Below are 21,388 nucleotides of genomic sequence, written 5' to 3' on the forward strand. Positions count from 1 at the left end.
ATTTGGCTCAGGATTTCAGTACCGTATTTTTAAGGCTTTGAGAAGGTCTAAACATTGATAGTATACATATTTAAAAACAAAAAAAAAGTTACTTTCACTGGTTTGTCATTTAACAACCTGTTTCGGAAAGATGTTTTAAATTTTTTGATTTAAATATGTTAATTTTGTAATCTCTGTAAATGAACAATCCCTAATAGTTCAAATCAAAATCATTCAGATTTATTGTTTTTTTTTTCTTTTCTTTCCTTTTTGTTTTTGTGTGTTAAAGTATTAAAATGTCCTAGCATATATATCTATTGAAAGTCTTTTTATGATTCACACTTCCTTATACCTAACTTCTTTTCAGTTAAAAAAAAAATAAGGAAAAAAAATCGCAAGCAAATCCCCAAGGAGGTATACTGTACAATTTTAGAGCGTTACGCTAATATTTTGTGAAACAGAGTTACATTTTGAGCAGTTCACAGACTTGTATTACTAGCTTTGTAGTTTACTCTTGCGTTTCAAACAAACGTAAATTTGTAAAAGGATATTTTTTGAATAGATTTATGAAACAGACTAATATTCTTGATGCAATAGTTTTGAAATATTGACACCGAATCTACACAACACTGGTACTGGAGATTATGGTGAATATTTAATTCGAAATATAGAATTTCTTACATAATTGTTCCTTCCCATATTGTTTACATTTTTTTTTTTTTTCATTCATTGAAACATTTGGAAAGAGAGAGCGAATAATTGGGACATTATCAGGTGTTTATAAAGCATTTCACACGACTTTCAAAGATTAGTAGATGCGATCAGGGAATTAATTATTCTAATACGACCAAGGAATACTAATACGACCAAGGAATTAATTATGAAATATTGAATTAAATATTTTTATTTCACTTCATTTTCAGAGTTGCTGAGCTTGAACAGAGTCTTCGCTCATCTCGTCGTGAGAGAGAAAAACTGAAGAATGCTCTTCGAATGGAGGAATTGCACAAAGTAAGACTAGAAAAGGAGCTACAAAAGGATCAACAGAAAATTAAGGAATTAGAAGCAAAGTGTCAAATGGAGGCAGCTAAGGTGTGTAAGATTGTAGATGTAAATGTGTCAAATTCAAATAAGCATAGAAAGGTTAGAGCGATTGTCAGGTAAATAACAACTTCCAACAGATATAGAACCACCTTACCTACAATAAAATACAGTGTATATTTTACGTTTAGTGGGAGGAAAATTTTAAGTTCAGTTTAGTTTCAGTTTCTGAATTCGAAGCTTCAGTTTCTGAAATAATTTTCTTGGTCTAATTAGAAGAAAAAGAAAAAAATGAAATGAAATCTTTGAGTTTTACGTCCCACGGATATGCCGGTTAGGCTAAAGGAGACGGTGATGATGAGTAATGAATGAAAATGGTGGAATGAAGAAGGTGGGAGGAAACGGGAAAACCCTGAGGAAACCCACGCACACGGTCCACCACAAAGTTCACTTGGCGGGGTCTGGGATCAAACCCGGGACCCCAAGCACCAGAGGTGAACGCTCTACCACTGAGCCACCGCGGCCCTAAGAAGAAAATAGAACAAAAATTCTATTTAGTACTACGAAATAAACTAAAATCCGATGTTTTATTGTTGAGATGTGCAGTTCTTTTTGAGTTCCACTGTAATGTACCATTAAATTATGTAATGTGGTCTCCGCTCGGAAGGGCCCACTAATTTTATCACCTACTGTACCATGCTAATTTTTCCGAAATAGGTTTCGATGTGTATATATAATATTCAATTGATTATAATTATACTTGGAATTAATGTGGAAACTCGGGATAATTTCGTAGTAACTATATTTTGGGAAATAATATCTTTATTCGTACTTTATTTCATGATAATATTTAGCATATGGGTATTTCAAATAGGGAAACATTAAAATCATCATAATTGTATACAAAAACTAGGCCCGCTATTGGGCAGGAATTCTTGGAAAAATCTACCAATCTAAATTTTGGCAGAATATTTTGGAACCCCCTCCTCCTTCTTGAGATGCCCATATCCTCTCTGAAATCCGGTTTGATCCAGATTTTACCATTTTCTATTCGTTTTGTACTCTCCGCCGCCAAAAATCTCTGCTGTGATTGGAACTATTTCCGCAACTGTAGTATTAAGACGCGAGAACCTCCATTCCAAGAAGCGGCGTAAATCAAGGACAACACTGTAACTTCAGCTCTTCTAAATTTGGGAAATTTTCGCAGATAAACGGAATAAATGGAGGTAACGCTAGTTCTAAACAATAGTTAAATCATCTGGACGTAGTAGGGAGCCATAAACTGTTATTTTCATCAGTGAAAATAGGCAGAAATAGTAAAATATATTATTCAGTTCATAAGACGCCATGTTTGCAGCATATAAACAGTGATGGACAGGATTCATCATAGTGTGTGAACCATTTCAGAATAGTGTTGGAAAATTGATCTCAACATTTAAGTCTCCTTTTCTCCCCTCCCAAAAATTCAATTTAGGGTTCAATACACTTGTCCAAGTGTAGCTTCAGTTTGCATATGTAGTAAGTGTGATTTTTTTTTTTTTTTTTTTTAATAATCACTAACTTTTCGGTAGGTTTTCTTGTAGTTAGAGTAATGTCTAATATGTCAGTGTAAACAAAAACTAAGGGCTCCCATCTACTAAACTGAACATCGTCTCAGTAAACATGGGTTGAGAAAATCCTTAAGGATTCTTTTCCTTACAGGAAGAGGGTCCCCTTTCCATAGATAGCTGCACAGTTCCTTATTTTGGAAGTCACTTAAAGAACCATGAGTTAATCAGTAGCAGGGTCTATTGGAGCCCTGATTCATTTTAGCCACTTCCTTTTCCAACCTACAGAGCTGATTATTAATATGGTAAAATTTGGATATTGTTTGTTTTGTATAATCTAACTGCGTAGTAGTGTTGATAAACATGTATAACAGCGTTTCCCAACCGGTGTGCCGCGAATGGGCCGCTGGTGTGCCGCGAGAAAATCGAAACAAATTATTAATTCTATAGGAACCAAATTACAAGACATAGGGGAAAATGTATATTTGTATTTCACATTACTATGAACCTCTACTATAAATCTACAATTTTAAGTTTCATACTGTGTTACTTTTCTCTACATTTTGAATGTCGAAAAACTTATTTATCATTGTCATGACGATTATTGCTCCTTTATTGTTGCAGACTATTTCGTAACTTGAAATTTTAACATATCATTCAATAAATTCAACAAACCAAACATGCATACAAATTACCTACATTTGTGTTTTTAAAGTATAGGAGATTTGTTTATTTCTTCGTTATTTAGTGATCTTCCCTTTTAGTTAAAGGTTAGATACAGTTTTCGAAAGAGAAAGTGGAGTTTTAAAACCCGAGTCCTATATTTCATTGCAATTGTTTTCTATTTTAAAATTAGAATAAAAAATATGCATAATGATTTACCACGGGGGAAAATTAGTGATCGAGCTTTCTTCTCTATAAGAAGGAGATAAGTAATCACATAAAAATACCACGGTATTTTATATTTATAAATAATAATAGTAATATATATATATATATATATATATATATATATATATATATATATATATATATATAGATAATATGGGTGTGCCGCGAAAATTCAAGTTACACCTGTAGTGTGCCGCAAGTTGAAAAAGGTTGGGAAACGCTGATGTATAATAACATGTATTAATCTTTGTGTTTTAGTTTCTGTGGAATGTAATGGCATGTATGTGTGTGTAATGTAGTATTATGACAGTCTAAGTAGTGTATGAATGAGAGTGTTCCATAAGTAGGGACAGTGAATCATTTATTATATGATTTTTCATATTTTGTTCGTTGTAAAAGGTATTAAAATCCAGTTGAAATCCATAAAAATATTATATAGTAATTTAGAAAAAAATGAAATGAAATCTTTAAGTTTAACGTCCCACGGTTATGCCGGTTAGTCTAAAGGAGACGGTGATAATGATAAATGAGTGAAATGGTGGAATGAAGAAAGTGGGAGGAAACGAGACAACCCCGAGAAAACCCACGAGCACGGTGTTTGTCCACCACAAAGTCCACATGGCGCTATAGTAATTTAGAGTACAAGGGCACATTCGATCGTGCATAGGCTATTTAGATGGTACTAATGCCTTCTCCGTTGCTTTCGCGAACTAGTGGTTTGTTGCTCCGAACCATAACGATTTGGTCAACTCGAAAATGACCCCTTTTTTCTAGATAAATTATGCATAAATATTATTTCTGGACTATCTACACGAACAGTTAGGTAAATTGTTTCCAAAGTGAGCTTTCCTCAAAATTACAACGTTCTGTATGGACCAGTAATTAAATTATTAATAAAAATAAACTTTGCGTTCGTCATTAAGCAGAAGCTAGGATATATGATATTTTTTCCGTTCTTAGATTACGATGCAAAAATTTTTCTTCTTTCTTTTGTTCGTGCTGTAGAATAAACCTCATTGTTGCCATCAGAATAGAAACGCATTTAATTAATATTATCGTTGGTAATATTGTTGCTCTTTGAACCTATATGCATTTCCAAACTGTGAAGTGGTATATAGTTTGGCTTTGATTGAAAAAGTCTGGGTTCGTGAAATGTTTTGTGTATTGGTCCGTGCGCGATTAATCTTTTAGTAACATATATGTCGTAATTATATGATATGACTGCCTTGAACAGTCTCTAGTATATTTAAGGTATAGGGTGTCCACTAGTGAATATTTGTTATAGAGTGTGATGAAGATAAATATATATATATGAAACTGAATCTGAATGAATAATAGGACATCCCTAAATTTATATGGTTAATGTAGTTATTTATCGCTAGGTAAAGTGATGAGTATTTACGTATAATGAAAGATATTTTGAGCACTGACATCTACACTATAACCTCTCACGAGGATGTAGGTGTGTTTTAATGACCGGACTATGTTGGCACTTCGCAGTTTGGCGGTCAGGAGGAATAGTATCTATTCGTTGAGAATCGAGTCTAGCGGGGTGAATAACATCATACAATAAACCATTCGAATTATTTTATAATTAATCACGGAAGTACAATAGCTGCTTAAAAACGTGGTGCCGTTGAATTATATATATTTGTTTTCAGGTTAACCTGCAACGTTATTTTTTTTTTTTCAAGTCACCTATTCCAACTAACTTACAGGACGTTTGTAGGGGTGACAACGTTTGTAGGGGTGACAAAATGGATAGAGTCAAACAATTTCGTAATTTAATTACAGTAAACTCCGCTACTTTCGTACCCGGGTGTCGGCCCTCTCTCTCCCCTGCAGATATTTTTCATTTTCCTCTTAGTCTTAAAGTAGATAGCTATGGAAATTAATCGACACCTCAAGACGTGGCGTTCTTGCGAAAGTGGGAGCCACTGGTGGGATTTGGCAAATAAATCACCAGTACAAAATTCTAACTTTTTTTATTTTTTATTTTGGCAAATCCCCAGTTAGGATTTTTCTATCGTATTAACTGCACTCTAGTTTCCCATACTGTCCTCGGAATTCTTAGTTTCTGAGCAGTCGGATATTTTTTTTATTCTTCTAGAAATTTCAAAATTCAGGGAATGACAATCTTGCCCTTTCCCCCTTCTTTTCCTTTGCCTTGTTGGTCTGGGCTGGATTACGGTTAGTAAATAATAATTTCTCAAGCAATAACTTGTGAAGTTCTTATTTACAAGACATAGACTTGCTCCTTGGCAACAAGGCTTCCCCTTTGGGCCACGCATTTAAGTTAGCCACCTTTTCGGCATATATATGTATATTTGGCTATGGATTGTTCTATGACGAAATTCGACCACTTATCGTTGTAGTCGTAGTGTTCTAGCTTATTCCTTTGGCGCCGCTTTTCTCTCTCTCTCTCCCTTCAGCTATCTCTCTATTTTCTTGTTCAAGATTTTTTTTTATTTTAACCTTTCCCCCCCCCCAAGTATTGAACATTACAAATATTAATCAGTCAGTATATAGCTTTTGAACCTAATTGAATAACAGACGTTGTGGGACATGTTTCGTGGAGATATTCATCGACGTGAAGTGTCGAGGGAATTTTTTTTTTTTTTTACCGTATTTGACCCACCGCGGGGTGAATGCTGGTCCGGTACACCATAATTTTATTCTCATTCTTTCGTCATTATCCGTTTGAAATTCTATATCAAACTAGCAGCTATTTCTACTTTCCTGCTATAAGGTTTAATAAATGTTAACATTGTTGTAGTTTGGGCTCAATAGTGAAATTAACACTCTAGGTTTATAATTATGTGTACGTGCCTGCCTTATACATCAAGGGTCTACTGTTTAAACGAAATATATTGAAATACGAATGTTATGTTTATGCGCGGAAAAATCCGTCGATTATAAGGGATGTCGGAGATTCTCTTTTGTTGAAAGTGTTGCAACCTATTAGTGAATTATTTGTCGGGGTTTTTCTTTAAGTATAATGTATAGATAATTATTGAAAATATATGTATATGATGAAATGTGAATGTATGTGAAACGTGAATATGATATCGAAGTAAACTGTATAATTGAATTGAGAAAATGAATATGTATAAAGTGTTTAGTACTTACCCCGAACGATTATTGGTGTCCATAATTCGAGACATCCGACGAATGTGAAAAATAGATTTTAGAAATACCGCCGCATAGAAAAATAATTCTTGTTTGTTTATGTTTTGTAGATTCGCTGAATGCTATATGTGATTTTTTAACCTCATTTTTTAAATATAAATTGCATGTAATATGAGATGAGGGCAGGTCGTATTTCGTAACCCTAAAGTACCATCAAGCCCGTTTTTAAGTTCACTAACATAACATCCTTGTACCAATCTTTCGTCTAAAATCCGTTCCTCTTATCCGAACCTTTACAACCTAATCAGTGTGTTTTACCCTAACGTCTGTGCGTCGATATACATAATCTCCGAACGAAAGACGGAACGAATAATGTTAATAAAATTTTGAATCTCCCACGAATGAGAAATTGGCAGTTTAAGCTTAGTAGTGTGTGCGTCTACTGAAGGATATAATGATTTAGAGTTGATTTACAAAAGAACTAGTGACTGTCTAACCGAGGATATAAAATAGCCTCCATGATTGGAAAGATAAAACTTTGTTTCTTACAACCTAAATAGGGAAAAGTGTCCCAAATGCTCTTACGAAGGAAATCGGTATTGTTTGTAATGATCAACACACACACACACACACACATATATATATATATATATATATATATATATATATATATATATGCATATAAAAATATGATAGCAAAATGAATGGACACAGTAAAAGTGCGTAACGGTCTGTATGATATTGACACTCGTCGCTTGTTACGAGATAGGACTCGTAAACTAACTAAAAAGAAAAAAAAAATGAACGAATGAAACGTAAATTTTATATATGAGAAAGGAATCATCTAATTCTTTACATAGTTTTTTTTTTTTAATATTACAGAATATAAGAATATAATCGTTTACGTAAATAAGTTTTGTGTACCATAAATGTTTTCCTACTAATCTCCTTGTTAATATATGTGGATATATATATATATATATTCATCTGTCATTCAAACTTTGCTGTTCAATGTAGCATGTATATTGCCGAATTTTTTTTTTTTTTTTTTTTTATATATTTCAAATATTTCATCAATGGCTAATATTTTTTTCCTAAATGTAATAAATTGTATAGAACAATGTAGTTAGATAGTTTCCTTTGGGAATATTTTATCCTTATTTATACGCTGTCCCGTGTGTGTGGGTGCCTGAGTGATAATTTTTAGGTTTGAATCGTAACATTGACGTTGGTTTACTGTAATGGTTTTATAATGCATGACTAAGGTTATAAAGGATAAAGTCTAAAACAAATTATAATCGGCTCTGGGAGGAAAGCCAAAATAACAGGATATGCCTGAATAAGCGACTATCTTTCAGAAATATCAAAATTCTCATTGGTGACAGAAGTATGCATTACTCGAACTATATTTTTTTCTTCTTTCCTGGCTGATTCAAATATGTGATGGATCTCTGAATCTTGGGAGTTCCGAGACTGGATACTAGGTAACCTTCGCTCTAAAATAACGGACAAACAATAGAACCAAACTTTCTCGTCACCCGGGCTGGGTCGGGGCAGCTCCAGTTGGTGTAGTTGCCTGGATCCAGGTCGGGGTTGTATGAGTAAATATGTGTCTCTTCCGGATCCCTACAATATCAATTCTTGAGCAATAACATTCTGAATACAGAGATTATTCAGGGTTCTTCACCATATTCTCATAATTATCCAGTAATTCTTTCTCCTCAGATTTCTTATCTTCTTCCTTTCCTTCTTCTTCTTCCCTCTTCCTTCCTCCCTTCTTCTTTCTCTTTCTCACTCTTTCTTTCTCTATTTCTACTAAAACCTGAAATGAGGGGTCGCGACTGGGAGTTGTCGCTACTCACACGGTCATTAAAATAGTTTTGATATTTCTTCGGAAGTCCGATATGAATTAGTCAACCCAACAACAAGCATTTGAAGTTAGAATTATAAAATCCATTTATTTTATTCATATTTAATTAGATTATATTCCATTTAAAAATTTTACGACAGTTTTAAAATTCGGGGAAAGGGTTAGCGACGCCCCTACGTCCCCCAATCATGACGTTTTCTTTTCTCTTTCCACCACAAACATTTCGTATTAACAAGAAAAAAGGAACTCGTCAAAATATGATTGCTTGGCTTTTGCTCACTGACCATGGCTCAGAATAGTTAAGGATAGCGAATTCTTGTCGACTGAGTTTAATGTTTAACGTAACATTTCCTATATGTCATACCACACAGATCATAATAAATAAACCACACAATCCGTGAAATTCATCAGGGTGTGTATAAAAGAAGTAAATTTATTTTCGTAATTAGAAAACGCGATACGTAAACCTGCCACTAACTGAGATGTACATTCTTGCACGGTAGTACAGTAAAAGTGTTAATTTTGTTTTATCTTCATAAAAAATTTTTACTTCCCATGAAACGTAGTTTCTACTTTATAAATTGGTGATTTGAGAAGTTGGAAAGATTATCATCGACAGCGGCAAGTGCGGACTTCACCAAAATGGAATTTGCATTAATGTTTTGTTTTCATACGAAATGTGCTGCAAATAATTGCATTTGCTAAAAATTTTGTCAGAACAAGGAAATGAGGTATCTATAAGAAATAGTTGCTGTTGAATGGGAATTTAGCACTCCTTTCGATACTGAGGGTATATGAGACGTAACCTATAGCTTAAGATGAGATCCGAGCAACATGAGGTCCTGCGGGAAATCGATCCAGGCCCAGCGTGCCAAAGATCCGTACGCTAAGCGTATAGCCGCGAGGAAGCTCAAGAAGTAGTAATGATACGCATATACTTTAACGTGGAACAACAAGATAGCAAGTAAAAACTTATCCTGTAAAAAAAGAATGTCTCTTTGTTGGATCCCATTATTATGCCAAAAGTACTTTGCGAATCGGAAACATTTTTGGTATGATTATCTAATCTTCATGTGCGGTTGAATATAGCAATTTTTTTTTTTTCTATTTTAATTTAACCTGAAAAGGGATGCCAAATTTTACTATTTTACATGTTTCTTTCGTATTACTGGATGTAAAGGCGTGAAATATAATGTGGAAGGATATTTGAAGAGTCTTTGAGTTACAGAATATTAAATCAGGGTTCTTACTGGTCAAGGAAGTCAGAGAAGTCACGGAAAATAGTGCAGGTCAGGGAAATTCAGGGGGAAACTGGAAATCAGGGAAAGTTAGGGAAATTTTATTTAATACTAGCATATATTACCCGCTTTGCTGGGTTGGAACAAATAATTTAAGTGCACATCTTTGTATCTCATGTATTTAATTGTCATTAACTTTTTATTGTTCATTGTAGCCACTATACTCTTCAGTTTCTATATGAAGATGAAGAGAGACATTATCCCCTTAGTGTACTTGAAATGAACACATCATTATTATCTATGTTTTCCACTCTCACCAAATTAATCAATTATTCATGTTTATTTGTTACATGTTAACATTATTTTGAAAATTACCGTCAAAGATATTGGTTCAATGTTGTTCTTTACATATTTCTTCTTCAACATAAATTTGTCAGTCGTTAGTAGAATTCTTTTGTTTATCTATTGCGTTTCGAAAAACTCTTTCAGTTCTGTGTTTATATCGTATGATACTTCCCATCCGGCTTATCATCATCTTCCAAATTTCATTTAATGCCACGGTTCAGATGTAGTTTAGCGTAGCTCAATGTATTTTTTTGTAGTTAATTTTTACGTAGAAATCAACTTTTCAATATATAAGTAAGATATTCGTTTATATACTTATATCGTTTCCGAAAAATTTTTCTTACCTTTTTATATTTATATATTATGATACGAACCATGTAGCTTGTCACCAAGTTCCGAAGATCATATAATACGATGTTGTAGATTGATAATAACTTACATTTTATGCTGAAGTATGATGTCCCCCTTCCCCAATCCCCCAAGTTGTATGGCTGAATGTGGATCTACGCTGCATCGCAAGTATCAATGTTCATCTTAGTTACCCCGAAAATTATGGATTCAACACTGATATTGCTCATTTACGATCATCTTAATGCATGTAACTCCTCCCCATCCCGCAAGTGTCGAGGCTGAAAATTGATTTAAACAGCATCAGAAGTGTCACTGTTCATCTCGATGACGGCAAGAACTATAGATTCAACACTAATATCGGTCATTTTTGACCATTTATAAATATACATATATGTATTTCCCCCTCCCCCATGTTGCGGGCCATGGCGTCGGAAGTGTCGCCGTTCATCTCAGCGATCCCCAAAAAATGTGGATTCAGCACTAATATCGGTCATTTTCGATTAAATATCTTTTCCTCCCCCAAATTGCAGGGTTGAATTTAGATTCAAACGAGATCGAAAGTATCACTGTTCATCTAAGCGACCCAGAAAAGTATAAAGTCGACACTGACAGTGGCCATTTTCGATCATTTTTATATATCTCTTTCTCCCCCTCCGCCAGGTGGCGACGCTGATTTTGGATTTAAGCCGGATTGGAAATGTCACTGTTCATCTGAATGATCCCGAAAACTATGGATTAGACACTAATATTGGTCATTTTCGATCATTATTATATATAGTCCCCCCCCCCCCTTCTCCATGCTGCGCGCACGGCATCAGAATTGTCACTGTTGATGTCAGCTACTCCTAAAACTATAGATTCGACACTAATATTAGTCATTTTCGATCATTTTTAAATGTTTATCCCCCTTCCCTACGTTGTACTCTCCCCATTCCCAACTATCAGAGCTGAACGTGGACTAAAATAGCATCAAACGTGTCACTGTTTCTCTCATTGAATCCTGAAAACTACGGATTGAACACTAATATCGGTCATTTTTGATCATTTTTAAATTTCTCTCCTCCTTCCCCTCCCCTACGTTGCATCGTCAGAGTGAATATCCTAAAGTAACCACTGCCCCTAAACTCATGTATGTTGAAAATTTGATTAAGATCGGTTGGGTGGTTCAAGAGTGATGAAGTCACAAAGGCAGTCATTTTTATTTTAATTTTTTATTACACATATCTCCTCCTCCCCTTCCCCTAGGTTGGCTCGTCAAAGTGAAACTAAAAAAAAAAAAAAAAATCCAAGGCCCGACCCTCATATATGTTGAAAATTTGATCGAGATTGCTTGAGTGGTTTAAAAGTTACTAGGTTTTATTAGTTTTTATATATACACCCCTCCCCTCCCCTTTCCTAGGATCTACCGTTAAAGTAAAACTACAAAAATATTTCCAGATCCGAACCTCATGTATCTGAAAAATTTGATTGAGATCGGTCGGATAGTTCAAGAGTTATTAAGTTACAAAAATAGTCACGTTCAGTCTTATATAAATTGATTTTTATATATCTCCTCCTCTGCGTTGCTCCGTCAAATTTAAATAATAAAAACGATTCCAGGCATAAACCTCATCTATGTTGAAAATTTGATCAAGATCGGTCGAGTGGTTCAGAAGTTATTAAGTTTTATTTATTTTCTTATACCCCCTCCCCCAACCTCTCAGTTCTACCATCAAAGTGAATAGCCTAAAACCAGCCCAGCTTCGAACCTCATCCGTGTTACAAATTTGATCGAGATCGGTCGGGCGGTTCAGGAGATTTAGAGTCACAAACATAGTGCTTTTCAATTTTATATACACCCTGTTTCAAAAAGAATATACGTATTTCGAATGCATATATTTATTAAACTTTAAGGCATACGAATATGGAAGTTTACACACATATTTACGAACCTCTCAAGTTCACATTACAGTTCAAAGTTCAAATTACAGATGTTCAATATGTCCTCCATCAGCGACACGAACAATATCACATCGATACTCAAATTCCTCCCATACTCGGGCAAGCATGTCCTGCGTCACTGATGTTATGGCAGTACGGATCCGGTTCTTCAACTCTTCCAGGTTCTGTGGGAGTGGTGGTACATAAACGTTGTCTTTAACGAAACCCCACAGGAAGAAGTCACAGGGTGTCAAATCCGGTGACCGTGGAGGACAGCTCCTTGACGACCAATCCAGCGGTTCGGTAGAGTTTCATTCAGATATTCACGCACTTGGCGACTCCAGTAAGGGATGCCCCGTCTTGTTGAAAAATGAAGTTGTCTTCGTGCAGCCTCGGAAACAACCAGTTTTGTAACATAGCTAGATATTGCTGACTGTTAACCGGGTTTCCATTAAAGAAGAATGGGCCGTAAACAGATGATCGGGATATCGCACAAAACATATTGACTTTGGCCGAATCTCGTACATGTTCAATGACTGCATGTGGGTTCTGTAGGCCCCAAATTCGAACATTTTGTTTGTTTACCTGACCACTAACACGGAAAGTCACTTCATCACTGAACACGATGCGTTGTGCAAAAGTGTTATCATTGTCAATAGCATTCAGAATCTCGTTACAAAATGCCACACGTTTGCGTTTGTCATCAGGACGCAGAGGTTGTAACACCTATAACTTGTACGGCTTCATAATCAACCGACGTGTCAAAACACGCCAAATTGTTGTTGTCGGCACTTGTAAAGCCTGACTGGCACGATAAGTTGATTTTGAAGGACTACGTTGGAAAGCAGTTTGAATTCGTGCTACATTTTCTTCAGGAACACGAGGGCGGCCAGGACTCTTTCCTTTACATACACATCCTGTATCTACAAACTGTCGATACCATCTGCAAATGTTCCACCCATTCGGAGGATCAATTCGGTACCTCAACCTGAAATGTCATGCCGCTATCTACTGTCCCTCTTCCTTTTCAGATCCACTTTTATTCCTGTATATACAGGGTGTTAATGAACTATACCGACAAACTTTAAGAGGTGATTCCTCACATCAAAATAAGAGGAAAAAGTTCATATGGACCTATGGCGAAAAGTCCATAGTTTCAGAGCTAGAGATGTCCAAAATCGCGAAAAAGCCAAATTTCAAGAGGCCCTATTTCGAATTCGAGAGACTGTAGATGGTGGTTCTTGATAAAACGTAAAGCTTCTGATAGCGTAAAGGAAGCCACTCATACATAATCCAAAAGTGCATGTTTCATCAATTGTCAATAGGTGTAAAGGGTATTCCCTATTGGGTGTAATTCTCAGATATGTTTTCAATAGAGTTTTCAGATATACTCTGATTTCAAGAAGGGTTCAAAGTAGGCAGGAGGTAAACCTTGACAACAATGGACATCCAATGCTTCGGAGGGAAGGCGGAAGTGTTAGGATTTGGCAGCTCCATGTTTCTTTGTGTACGCAATAACTTGTATTTCGTCACGGCATATTTCACGATTTTTTCACTTATAAATGTGAAAGAAAACATCGCACCATACGTTTTCCTGAGTACGAGAGACCGTGTTGCTAACGATCCTTAACACATCCGACATCGCGCCAAAGGATTCCGTGTTCACTGCTATCAAGGCTTATCGTTTGCCTACTTTGCCAATCATAAAGTCAGAGCATATCTCAAAATTGGGTTGAAGGCATGTCTTGGAATTTCACCCTACAGGAATAATCCGTACACCCATTGAACATTAATGAAATATTCATTTTTGGATTGCGTATGTATGACTTCCTTTACGCTGATAAGGACCATTATCCACAGTCTCGCGAATTCGAAATAGGGCCTCTTGAAATTTAGCTTTTTCGCGATTTTGGACAGCCCTAGGTCTGAAACTATGCACTTTTCGCCATGGGCCCATATGAACTTTTTCTTTTAGTTTGATGTGAGGAATCACCTCTTAAAGTTTGTCGGTATAGTTCCTTAACACCCTGTACAGTATATATATAGATATAGATATATAACCTAAAAATAGAAATTAGTCGTGATACGCTCTTGATATTGAATTTCTGATGGATTATTATTATTATTGTGATACTCTGTTTCTTTTTAGATTAAGCAAGCAGAAATACAAAATAGTATCGCAGCAGACAGCTTAAGTTGGATTCAGCAAGAGGAAGAGAGAATAATGGCTATGAGAAAAGTATCCGAAAAGATGTATGAAGAAGCATTACATCGGCAGAAAATGATGGACAAACGAGAAGCATTTATGAAAGAAAAATGCTGTTTAGAAAAACGCCATTTAAAAGTAAGCTCTTTCACTTCATTTGAGATATAAGTTTATTCGTTATAATGAATTTGTTAGTCAATTTTTAAAATATGGTGTATTTGCTGGTTTGCCAAAATGGATTTGTACTGAATACGTATAAAGATTATTATTTTTAGTTAGTTTTTTAAAGACGTTATGAACTTCATTGTAGTTACTGTTGCTCATGAAGTGATCGTATGATCCTATGACCTTGTTTGTGTATAGTCTGACAAGGAATCTGTGTGTATATATATTATCTTAATCTTAACTATATATAAAATTACATTAACTGACATAAAATAAAGGGGTATTTCCGGTTGACGTGGAAAGTTGAAATTTGGCATGATTTTAGCTTTTTGGGACCAACCAACAGGAAAATTGCCAAAATGAATATTTTTAAGTTTTAGGGTGTCTAAAGGTGGCGTGAAGAAATTCTCCTTGTTATTTAAATGGGCGTTTTTTGACCTATAATCTGATATTTTAGGTATTTGGAATTCGGTATGCTTGTACGTATTCGTTAACGTTACCTAAGTAAATAATAAAAAATAAAAACTTCCCGCTTTAAAGTGGTTTTATGGGGAATTGAAAAATCCTCCCCATGTTATTTATATGGGACACCTTTTACACCCCCAAATTATTGGCCACTTCCTGAAGGATTACAATGGTTAAATTTGACATGATTGTATCTTTTCTTGACTAACCCACAGGAAAATTGCCAAAAATGAATATTTTTAATTTTTAGTGGGTCTAAAGGGGCGATGAAGAAATTCCCTATGTTATTCAAATGGGCGTTTCTTTGGACTTATAATCTGATATTTTAAGTATTTGGAATTGGAATAAAAACTTGAAATTCGGTATGCTTGTACGTTTTCCATAGGATTATTTAACAAAATCACTAAAAATAAAAATATCCAAATTTAGAGTTGTTTTATGGGGAACTGAAAAATCTGTCCTATGTTATTTATATGGGACATCATCTGCACCCCAAAATGTTTAGGCACTTCCTGTAGGGCTACAGTGATTAAATTTGGAATGATTTTAGATTTCTGGAATTAATTCATAGGAAAATTGCCATGACTGAGTATTTTTAGTTTTTAGGGGTTCTAAAAGGGAAATGAAAAATCTCCATGTTATTTAAATGGGCGTTTTCTTGGGATACAAAATCTGATCTTTTAGGTAGTTCAAATACGAAAAGAAACTTGAAATTCGGTGGACTGTGGGTTTAAGAGGTGCGAGGCATAGGACGAGGAAAGACGGGGCTCTGGGGGCGGAGCCTGCAGCTAGCCAAAGCTAGTGTATGTATAGAAAAAAGATAAAACGGAAATATTATAGAAAAACATTTAAAAATATTGTAAGTACTGTAAAATTGATCACACACAAAATTATTCTTACAATGCTTCTAAATTATTTTGTATTGTTCATTCTTTCTTATCCTGAGATTAAAATACCACTGTCTGTGATAATTTTGCCAAGTAAAGATGCCAGTATTTTGATATTCACTTACTGATACAAGATATATATTTCTTTTTGTGTTCTTGCTTTACAATATACTGTTTGCAATGTACATTCATTTGGGACAAATATCGTTGAAGTTAGATACCGATTTATTTTATGAATGCTAGCGTTCAGTGGTAATAATCTTAAAACTAATTTTCTTTTAAATGTAAAGAGGAGGCAATTCGCGTTGTTATTGCATCCTTGCAGAAAGGATGTAAAATAGCTTACAGACTTGTGCTTAAAATAGTTTTTAAAAAATGACAGTATGGGTCTTAACTTGATCCCCAATAAACAGTTTGTTTCGAAATGGGATTAGGCTATTAGTCATCTCCTGTTTATAATACTACAACCTTGTTAAAATCGCGAAATATAACAATGTAATTCATTAGTGAAAAAAAAGAAGAAAAAAGAAAAAGAAGTAGTAATATCGCGTTGCAGTAAAAATTGTTATCGTACTACTGTACAGGTAAAAAGTTTTCTTTGTTTCTTTTTTATTTTTTATTTTTCGTAAACATAAACTTGATATTTATGCAATAAGAATATATTTCGTAGTTTCAAATATGATTTGATTTCAGAACCATTACTACTTAATACCATTACAACAGTACTACTAACGGTATTGCATATCAGCTCATTTTTGTATCTTTGTAGACATAACCAGTTTACTCCATCCCACTTTAAGCACTCTTACAGATTCATGTTTTATCGATATACTATTGTTACTACTATTAATGAATGTGTTATTCTTATCACTTTGAGGGCTTCTGTTTCTCTGTTACGTATACAAATTTTGTAAGTGTGAAACCCCTAAGTAATTAGTACTTCTTTTCCAGTCTGGGAGCGAATTGAACTCAAGAATATTCCATGTAAATGGAGTAATAAAAGAAAAATCATCAAGTTTAGACAGATTGAAAGGGGTTGATGAGCAGACAGCAGTAAGACATGAAATACAAAATCTAAGGATTACGAAAGAATCCTTGATGAAGCAGCGGTATGAACTTGACGAAAAATTTCAACAGGTACTGTTTCTTGGAAAGCATTCTTAATTGTAGTTTAAGTAATCGTCTACATTTCGGTAGACTGCTCTTAGTGTAAACATTGCTGGTAATCATCTTGATATGCTAAGTGGGTGTGTGTGTCTAAACAATCTTAAATACCAACTGTAGTGTTATACAATTTTCAAACAACTTATGCCTTAACTTCTACAAAATGTTAACTAACCAGATTTATATTCTTGGTCCGAGTAGATCTGTGCGTGTTAACCACAATATATTGTATCTGCGTGTAATTTTAATTCACACAATAGAATCATGATAACTAAGAATTGTGTATAAAATATTTTTTGTCAGCGCCAGTAAAATTACAATATAAAAAGCAGTTCAGGCATTTATATGAATTTTTGGTGTAAGTAAGTAGGTTTTCAGTTCCTGAATTAATTTTTTTGTTTAGGAGACACGTAAACATATGTGTAACTCTTACGACGTAATTTATTTGTTCTCATTTAAAGAACTTACGATCATGCCGCTTGTAAGAAGTCCCCACGTTTGGATAAACTTTTAATTGTGCTTTTAATACTAATTTAAGAATGCTGATAAATATATCCGTCCATGAAGTGACGAGCAAAATGACCTCAAAGTTGGAATCTCTGAAGTACCACTTATGGCAATGGTAAAAGTGCCCACGATTGAATAAATTTGTAGTTGCGCTTTTGTGCTACTTTGAAGGCCCTGAATCCAATGGCACTACTTTAAAAGCAAACAAACTATTTGCTGAGCAAAACAATATACTCACATCAAAAAACTACATACGTGTGACAGTTTCGCCAACTAAGACTTTCGCTTCATCAGACACTATCAAAACCAAAGTGTTAGTTGGGGAAACTGTCACACTTATGTAGTTTTTAATGTGAATATATTGTTTTGCTCAGCAAATAATTTGTTTGTGTTCAATTATATACAAAGTAAAGCTTCTACTTTAAAAGATACCTGTTCATGGGGTCACAAAAAAAAAAAAAAAAAAAAAAAAACTTTAAAGTTGGGATCTTTGAAGTACCTCTTGTTCAGTAGTAGAAGTTTCCACGCTTGGATACATTTTTAATTGCACTTTCTATATTAATTTGAGGACGCTGAAACCAATGGAGCTATTTTTAAACATGCTTGTCCATAAAAGACCTTGAAAAGTGATCTTTAATTTGAGATATAAATAAATTCAAATGTCCCAACTATTTTCCCCTCGCGATTCCATGGATGGATATATTTTAAAATAGTTGCATTGGATTTAAGATTCTTATATTAGTATAGAAAGCATAGTTTAAAATGTATCGAAGCCCGAGCACTTTTAGTATTGGCATAAGTAGTACTACAAAGATCCCAACTTTGAAGTCATTTTTTCCGTGAAGGAAATGTTTTAAAATAGTTTCATGAGATTCATCAGCCTCAAATTGATATAAAAAGCGCAATTAGAAATTTATCCAAGGGTGGACACGTTTTATTAATGGCATGGTCGTTAGTTCTGTACATCGAACAGAAGAGCATGTTTCAAAACTGAACAAAACAGTTGTAACAAAAGGCGCGCTTCGCATTTGCTGTTTCTTGTTAATAGGAGATACGTGAAGACCATTTTGTGTTTTAGATGTACTAGTAGATATCTTCCACAGGTTATTGAAATGAGTCTTATATTTACTTAATCCTAAATTTCCTTGTGGTACCGGCAACGAGACCTTCGTTTAGAGCCTTATTTCTGTGTTCTAAATAGTAAGCACTATTGAATTCACATTATTGTACTTCTCTTTTATAATTGAATTTGACTTTAGTGTGTTCATTTTCAATGAGAAATTCGACTTAGATGTTGCACGAATAGCAATTTTCAAGTAAAATTTTAGATTTAACTTGTCAACTGTGCAAGCTAAATAAAACAATTATGTATACCAAGCAAAAATGTCGAAGAAATAGAAAATTACTTCATGGGATGTATATACATATGAGACACAATCCTTGAAAGTTGATAAAATAAATTCGTTTCTTAGCCTCGGGGCATAAACGTGAAACATTAAGCTTTAAGAAAAATAATTTTAATTTGACTTTTGGCTTACCTTCGCTTAATTGTAGCTATGTGGCAGTATTATTATTATTATTATTATTATTATTATTATTATTAATAATAATAATAATAATAATAATAATAATGATTTTGAGAATAAAACTTTTTGTTCCCTGAGTTGTTCAGTTGTTTCTGGTCCTGTGTTTTAAGCTGAAAAACCATTGGTGAAAACGTAGAGACATTTATACAAAATACATTTTGTGCACGTATAGCACTAAAGTCTCTCAAGTTTACTCCAGTTTTTCTTTAGGCGAGTATTCAACTGTTACTTTTAAATATAGTGTCACTATAATTAATTTTGTTTTCAGTTTTGAAAGACGTTTAAAGCTATTTATTTTTTCGTTCGTATGAAATACGTTTGTTGTACATCTTTAGATTTTTTTTTTATTAAGAAAAAAGACCTCTCAGCAAATTACAACATGAAAGTGATAGATTTCTTACTTCCGTACTGTATTTATATGATGTTTCATATTTTAGGAACAAGCCTTAACTACTGCTGAGGAAAGAAAATTACTGGAATTGGATGAAGCTATTGAGGCAGTTGATGCTGCGATTGAGTTCAAGAATGAACTCATTTGTGGAAGGAAGGAAGCGTTAAGCTCCAAGAATATAGATGAAAAGGTTCGTTTAAACAACTAATTAGTATTGAAAGAAATAACATAGCAAAAATTGTCTTATTTCTTATACCTCTTTTATCAACTTTAGCATTTGTAATGCTCTACTCTATCATTCGCTTTACACTCCGATTTTATTGTATTTTATTTTGTTCACTTCTTATTTTATGTATATTACATATTTGCTATCTCATCAGCTAAATCATATTATTTAAATTTGGCATAAGATAGAGTAACTTTGAACTCAAGAAAATAACAGCGCCAGACCTAAAACGTCTATGTAGTGAAATATAGGGAAGCTCCTGAAAATGTTGATTGTCGAATTGCCACAAAAATATTAGTCAGCGCTGACAAAATTTCTAAAATTTAGTTTAAATTTACGAAGATTTGTCTTCAAAATGGTATAGACCGAAGCATATGTCCGTAAGGAAATTATACGTAGCCGTAAGAAAATCATCAGAAAGGTAAAATTTCCACTTTCCTCTGATAACATTTGTGTTTTTGGTTGACGGTAAATCGTGTAAAATGAAATGATTTTAAGCTTTCGTATTTGATGGAAACCTCGACTTTTCCACTAAACGATGCTACCTTCTAACTCAGGGCCGTATTTAAGCACGGGCCATAGCCCAAGGCGGCAACAAATTTTCTCGGATGAGTTTCTTTTTCGTACTCTTGTTTAGGAAATTTCAGAAATTTACTATGCACTCGCATATGAATATGACACAGGATTTTAACATTGTAAATATCCAAGTAACAAAACATTTTTGGCTAGGAATAGGTAATGAACATTTTAGTTTTGAATTAACACTCATTATTTTTGTTTTTTCATTTGACACCTATTGTTTGATCGTAATTTCAGAACCTTTCAATTGTTGATTAACTTCCAGAATTACCTACAGCTTTCAAAGTTTATCACCCAGTCACCAGAGCAAGTAGTGTATGACTGTTTCGTTGTTGTGGCAAACTCTTATTATTACTAGCTGTACCTGCGCTCTCTACACAGCGCATCACTCACGTACGAGCATGAATCTTTTTGTCATTCCTCGCAACATCTGTACGTCCCTTTACAGACACAATTGAAAGACGTCTTGGTAAAAATCGACAACGGGTACTGTAAAGGGGAGATTTTTTAATTATTTTTTCAATATCGCGCACCCTTTGCAAGATTTGAGCCTACTTCCGGTTGGAGTTTTTAATTTATGTATGATCAGTGTTTTCTTTCTTTTTGCATGCAGTATGTAATAAGCAAATACATTACACACAATTATAATGTCAGTGATATATGGTGTTCAGTGGGCAAAACACTCCAAACAATAAAGATTCATCTTAGACTGGAGAAATTGTTTTTGGATCAAAAGATGCAGTATATTTCAGGCAAGAATTTTCTTGTAGGCTCTATATCTGGAGAACTACATATAGTATAGCCGAACCCAAATTATCACTTAACCCAGTATGATGTGCTTATCCCGTAAAAAAAATACGAAAATTCGATTTTGGTGGCGTTCAAAAATTTTGTGATCCCT

General features: G+C 34.3%; 1 protein-coding gene across 4 annotated transcripts in view; it reads left to right on the forward strand.

The window, feature by feature from the left end:
* cos (kinesin-like protein costa) overlaps positions 1-21,388 on the forward strand; it is a 159,350-nt gene that overhangs the window by 110,733 nt on the left and 27,229 nt on the right. For all 4 annotated transcript variants that reach the window (XM_081762687.1, XM_081762688.1, XM_081762686.1 and 1 more), the window contains 4 exons: positions 903-1,071; positions 14,461-14,655; positions 16,986-17,171; positions 19,729-19,872. In XM_081762687.1, coding sequence (XP_081618813.1) covers positions 903-1,071; positions 14,461-14,655; positions 16,986-17,171; positions 19,729-19,872 — 694 coding nt within the window. The remainder of the gene's footprint in view (positions 1-902; positions 1,072-14,460; positions 14,656-16,985; positions 17,172-19,728; positions 19,873-21,388) is intronic.

The sequence above is a fragment of the Thermobia domestica genome, chromosome 6 (genome assembly GCF_964235325.1).
Source record: "Thermobia domestica chromosome 6, izTheDome1.hap1.1, whole genome shotgun sequence".
In the NCBI taxonomy this organism is placed as follows: domain Eukaryota; kingdom Metazoa; phylum Arthropoda; class Insecta; order Zygentoma; family Lepismatidae; genus Thermobia; species Thermobia domestica.